At 42.6% G+C, this 6,000-nt stretch overlaps 1 protein-coding gene across 1 annotated transcript in view; it reads left to right on the top strand.

The window, feature by feature from the left end:
* The first annotated feature begins 3,018 nt into the window (after positions 1-3,018).
* Positions 3,019-6,000, top strand: part of ngfrb (nerve growth factor receptor b) — a 38,209-nt gene continuing 35,227 nt past the window's right edge. Inside the window, exon 1 of the mRNA XM_006807519.2 lies at positions 3,019-3,501. Within this exon, the coding sequence (XP_006807582.2) occupies positions 3,448-3,501 (54 nt within the window). The 5' untranslated portion in view covers positions 3,019-3,447. The remainder of the gene's footprint in view (positions 3,502-6,000) is intronic.

The following is a 6,000-nucleotide window of genomic DNA, read 5'->3' as shown; positions in this document are numbered from 1 at the left end:
ATAAAGAATAATCAAAAATGTAACAGCAACACAATTAAAATGATCATAAATGAACTCAGCACAGCTTCTATTTTTTTCATCTTTTTTCCACGTTGACTATGTCTTTTTGCAACATCTTTTTTTTTAACATGTCTTTCAATATTTTTGTTCCTTTTCTGTTTGATAATTTATATCACTCATAAATCCCCTTATTAAATGTGTTACTTGTGGGTTAAGCCCCCTTTAAATAGCCAACAGAAGGGTTTAATCTCCTATTAAAGTGGATGGTTGAGGCATTCTGATATAAGTGGTCTTCATGTTAGCACAAAGAAACTATTTCTGTGTTTGATTTTTTTGGGTGGAACAAGTTCTGATTGTCTTCATAAACTACAGACAGCATGCTGTAAATTTGATCTAGCTACTTTGGCCTTCATCATGGATTTTCTTTCTTTCTCTTTGTGTGTCTCACTGTTTCTCTCTCCCCCTTTTCTCCCTGTCTTTGCATTCATGCATTATTTATCTCTCAGAGCAAACCAGCTCCCCCCCCCCAGCCCCTCATGTCCCCACTGCCCTCCTGTTCTATATAAATCACAGTCACTTTCAATTGATACGTAAGATGAAACCGTCACTCCCATTTTTTAAACATATTCAAAACTAGGAGTTTAAGTTTCTCAGGCGTCGTCGTCATGGCATAGATTCAACAAGGTGCTGGAAATATTCCTCCGAGATTTTTATCCATACTAACATGTCAGCATCACACAGTTGATGCAGATTTGTCAGCTGTGACTCTCATTCCGGTACATCCCAGAGGTGCTCTATTGGACTGAGATCTGGTGACCTGCTGGAAGGAGCCATTAGATGATCCGTACTCTGTGGTCATTAAGTGATGGACATGATCAGCAACAATATTTAGGTCGGCTGTGGTGATCAAACAACACTCAGCTGGTGCTAAAGGGGTCCAAAGAGTGCCAAGAAAAAATCCCCAGACACTTAAATCACCACGAGCAGCCTGAACTGTTCAGGACAGGATGGATCCATGCCTTCAGGTTAGTTACTAAAAATTCTGACCCTACCGACCGAATGCTGACACAGCTGATGGGAGAGACACCCAGTGTGGTCTTCTGCTGTTGTAGTCCATCTACTTCAATGTGTTGTGCATTCAGAGATGCTCGTCTGCATACCTTGGTTGAAATGAGTAGTTGTTTGAGTTGTTTTTGCCTTTTTATGACCTCAATGCAATCTGGCCGTTATTCTCTGACTTCTGGCATCAAAAAGGCATTTTCACCTGGAGAACCGTTGCTTGCTGGATATTTTTTCTTTTTCAGACCACCCTCTGTAAACCTTAGAGATTGTTTTGTGGGAAAATCTCAGTAAATCAACAGAAATATTCAGGCCGCTCTGACTGGCACCAACAACCAAAGTCACTTAAATCCCCTTTCTTCCTCATTCTGGTGCTCAGCTTTAACTTTAGCAGGTCGTGTCTGACCATGTCTTCGTGCTTAGATGCTTTGGGCTGCTGCCATGTGATTGGCGGATTAGACTTTTATATTTTCATAATAACCTTTAACATGGATATTAAAGTCAGTACAAGAACAGATCTGCACACATTGCATCATTATTACATAATATTTTCCAACTGTGAAGTCAAAGAGTTCAAGTACAATGTTGATGAATATGGCCTTTACCGTGATCAATACCTACACTGGGAGATGAGTGAGACCAGTACTTCAACTTTTATTATTTATTAATGAGCTGTTTTACATTACAAAATTTTAAAAAAGAGTTTTGCCAAAAGGAGTGTGAGAACTAAACTACTTACTCTTAAATGAATAATCTCAATTATGCTCCCTAATGAGCTTTATTACAATTCTGGGAACCATACTGGATGAGTCACAAGTATACTTCAATGCCCTTTAACTTGTCAAATGTTGAGTCAAGTGAACCCGATTGAAAAAGAAAGCTACAATATAATTTATTTTCCTTCTGGATTTGAAGTAAGTGAGGATATTGCACAAACATCTACTTACAGAACTCATAAACATCTCTGTCATTACTGAAGCCTGTTCTGCTGCTACGGCGCTTTAAACAAGTATTGTCACGATTTGAATCCATCATTTTTTTTTTTTTTGCCTCAGGTGTCTCCAGCAGTACCTCACCTCTTACCCATAAAGGCAGCAGTGTTTCTGAGAAGAGCAATCCTCTCATTCCACTTCTCTCCAGATGATAAATAATTTAATATGAGTTTTAAATAGGTCACATAAAAAAAAGAAGTGATTTTCATGTGATGTGATAGAGTCAGACTCACTGTGCATCGCGCGCCACATTCAGCCCACGTTGATCATAATTGGGCTGGACCAGTAATGTGCCATTGTGACTCTTTTGGCATAAATTGTAAGAAATAAATGTGTTACATTGCAGAAAAGGTTCTGGTAGCTCATTGCCTAGACTGTCCTGTAATTAGAAAACAGAAAGTTCTTGTTAGTTTACAGACAATGCCTCATTTAAAAAATACACCGTGCACTGACTGTAAAAAATAAATAAATAAATAAACAAAACAAAACAAAACAAAAAAAACAACAGAAATTTCTACAGTAGTGAAAAAAGGTTTCTGTTATTTATTTGCTGATGTATTACTCTGTTGTAATATATATATCTCGGCAGCTGTAAAACACGAGTTAAAAAGTCCAAAAACGTATGCCCACCTTCTCTTGATCCAAGGCTGTGCACTGGCCGGATTGGAGTTTTTGCTGGGCTGATTTTGCCCCCACCCCCGCCCGTCAGCTTTATGTTCGACACCTCTGGGACATTAAAGTTAACTTTTTATTTGTATGTTTGTTGGTTGGTTGTTTTTGGTTGTGCATCATCAGCGTGGATGTTGCTGCAGACATCCGTGGGTGTACATCCGTGGGTGTACATCCGTGTGACTGAAGGGAGTTCTGTTTTCAGTCTGACGGATGTCTTCCTTTCAGAAGTTTTTCAAAGGAGGCTCATTTAGACGGGAGGCAGTCTGGTTTTTTAAACACTTGGTTTGTTCGACACAACAGCAACTACCACGTAATTTAACAATTTAAAAAAGAGAAAGAAAGCGCTATTTTGTGTGTGTGTGTGTGTGAGTGCGCACATTGTGGGCGTGGAGAGGGAGACGGGCCCTTCCCTGAAGCCGCCGAGCGCTTCTGCCAGATGAAACGCTGTAGGAGGAAAGAAGCGCACGCAGGCGTGAATCCGATGGGTCAGTCTCAGCGAGTGGATCGCATCTGCATCAAGGGCTCACGGACTTAGTGACTTCCCGCTGCGGGTTTCACACCTGACACAGCTCACTTACTCGGACAGTTTCTTATTTATTTCCTCCTACTCTAACAGCAGAATCCAAAAGATTTGCAAAGACACACAATAATGACAACCGAGTTCAGTGCAGACTAAAGACTGCATCACTCTGCCCTGCATCCGACGGCTGACCTCCCTGGAAAGATGCAAACAAGACACAGAATGTATTGCGTGTTCGTAGCAGTGTTGCTTGGAGCGGTGAGTACTCTCTGACATAATCATCGCGGGTGTTAAATATTTGCCGTCAACTTCACCTGGTTACATTTTTCCCTGTCACATCGTGCGCAAAAAGCATGCCAGTTGCGCATCAACATGGTCCCATTAGAAGGTGGTTAAAAGCTGGTGCGAGTGTGTGGGGGAAGTTTTCTCTCTTTCACGTGTTTTATTTTCTTTTTATTAATATTTTTTCTTCCCGTCCAGCCTGTCACGCCCTTCACCTTTTGAGAGAAAACTTTCCTGAAAATCTTTACTTTTCTCTCTGTGATTTAAAGTCCCAGTCATGTTAGATGATACTGGTATTTGTGGTGCTCGTAAAACAGCCCACCTTCATGTCTCTGCACCTGTCCCACCCGCAGCCCTGGCTTGACATTGTGAAGCAAGAATGGATGTATGCAGGAGCCATTCAGGTTGATACTCTATAGCCTCAGTTGTGGATCTGTAGTTCCACCCTTCTCAGTTACATGTGGCTCCACAGACAGCAGGACAATAACAATGTAACAGTGGGCTCTGTGGAGGAGATCACCAGTAAAGCCCGGGTTTGGTTTAACTTTGGTGAATTCCTAGGTTTACTGAGTTTGTGAGGCAAACTTGTGATAATGGGCATACAGGAAGTTAAACATTAAGCATGATCTGTAGGGCGATTTCTGCACAGATTCTCACCACTGCGAAGGCCTGGAAGATGAAGCTACACAGAGGCAAAAACAAGCAGATGCAGGAGATGAAAGTAAACATAGAGGGAGGGAGACAGGGGGAAAACATGAACATGTGGGAGAGGGAAGGAAAATCCACCACCTTATGAGGATTCATGAAAACTATGCAAAACTGTCTGTTACATGGACACGGTCAGCCTGTGCCGTGAGCTTGTCAATGTCGTGGCTTTTGGAGCCGGCTGCATCACTGATACGTGACAGCTGCTCCCACTGATGGGTATACATCCTCTGCTGGCTCAGCACATGTAATATTGATAGAGTCTGAACCACCCTCCTACCCACTCCCAGCCCCCTCACTTTTCCTCTCCTCCTTTCCCCCTTACATGCTCACTTGGCTCGCCTCTTGTCTGTTTCTCTCCCTTTGCCTCTCGCTCCATGAAGTGATGATTCAGCTTTGTTTGCGAAGGCACGGGGTTGTCTTGTAACTGGCACCCAGTGGGCCAACAGCAGTTTAGGGTCCACGTCTGGATTAAAATTAAGCCCAGTTTATTGGAAGGCTGGTTTAGTGGAACTCTAATGGCTTAACAAGCGCTGACAGCTGAGGTCCAGAGGTTAAGTGCCTCCAACTTAAAATTGACTGTTGCATTAGTAAGATTGGTTGGAGCATTGAAAGTGGTGTGTCCAGATGCTTCTGTGCATTCATTTGTGTGTGTGTGTGTGCGCGCGCTCGCATGTGTGTTCTTCTTACTTCTTGATTTTGCTTCAGGGAAATTGGCTGACAAAAGTTGAAGCATGCAGCCCACAAATTTCCATCTAAAAAGCAGGAAACGTGCAAGTCGAGCTGCAACTTGCTCAGTGCCCTGCATCCTTTTTCTTTTTTCTATTGCTCAAGCCGTATGCTGAAAATTGCATTGCCCTCTAATTTTTCTGTTTGCACAGCCCAGCAGACATTACCGATGCACTTTAACCTCGGTTATTCATCTTTGAGGCGTCTTGGTGCTGCACACCCTCACCTGGAGCTAGAATAGGGTAAAATAAAACTACAACAACAAAAAAAGACGCAGTTGTCAAAATGCTGGAACTTGGAGTCATTTCAAAGTTGTCAGTTTGACTTTTGGAACAGGTTTGTTCACATGTGAGGTTTGTAAATGTGTTTGCACGAATGTGAATGTTTGGTTGGGTGTGTGTGGAGTACACGAAGCGGGCAGCTCAGGGGAAGCAGCTACTGTAGAGTGATGAGCGTGTGCAGATGGGAAAGGTGAGCGTGAGGTAGAGGGTGAGCTGCGGTGAGGAAAAGAGAGCAAGGGCTTTGAAGTTGTGAGGAAGCTACAAAGTGAAACATTTTGGAGGCTTAAACTCACCGCATGGAGAAAGTGTTGCAGGTCATGCAGAGAGAATTTGGTGCTACAACAGTCACAGGAGAATTAGGAGCTTCACTCGATGAACATAAACTGTCTTTGTTTCCCAGAGTTTGTGCACTTTCATGAAAATAATTGAGGAATCAAACTAACCAGGCATTTTTTTAATCGAACATTTCAAATAATAAGTTCCTGCATGAGGCTGAAAACATTCTTGAACATTTAGAGGATAAAAAATTAAATACCAAAGACTTTGAACTGTGACACCGTTGAGAGCAACAGCGAGTATGTGTTTGTGTAGGTCCAAAGGAAAGCGTACGTGCTCACACCCATCCACACGCTCATGGACATTATCTGCCAGCTGACTCAGTGGAGGTGCTCGAGGGGACATTTGATGTTTCTTGGAGCTCCTTTCTCTCGTCAGTAACATTCCACACACATCTGAACCCTGACGCCTGTCAGGCGATTGT

Source organism: Neolamprologus brichardi, chromosome 8 (genome assembly GCF_056152115.1).
Source record: "Neolamprologus brichardi isolate AB-2024 chromosome 8, ASM5615211v1, whole genome shotgun sequence".
Taxonomy (NCBI): Eukaryota; Metazoa; Chordata; class Actinopteri; order Cichliformes; family Cichlidae; genus Neolamprologus; species Neolamprologus brichardi.
This window is presented reverse-complemented; position numbering and strand designations above follow the sequence as displayed.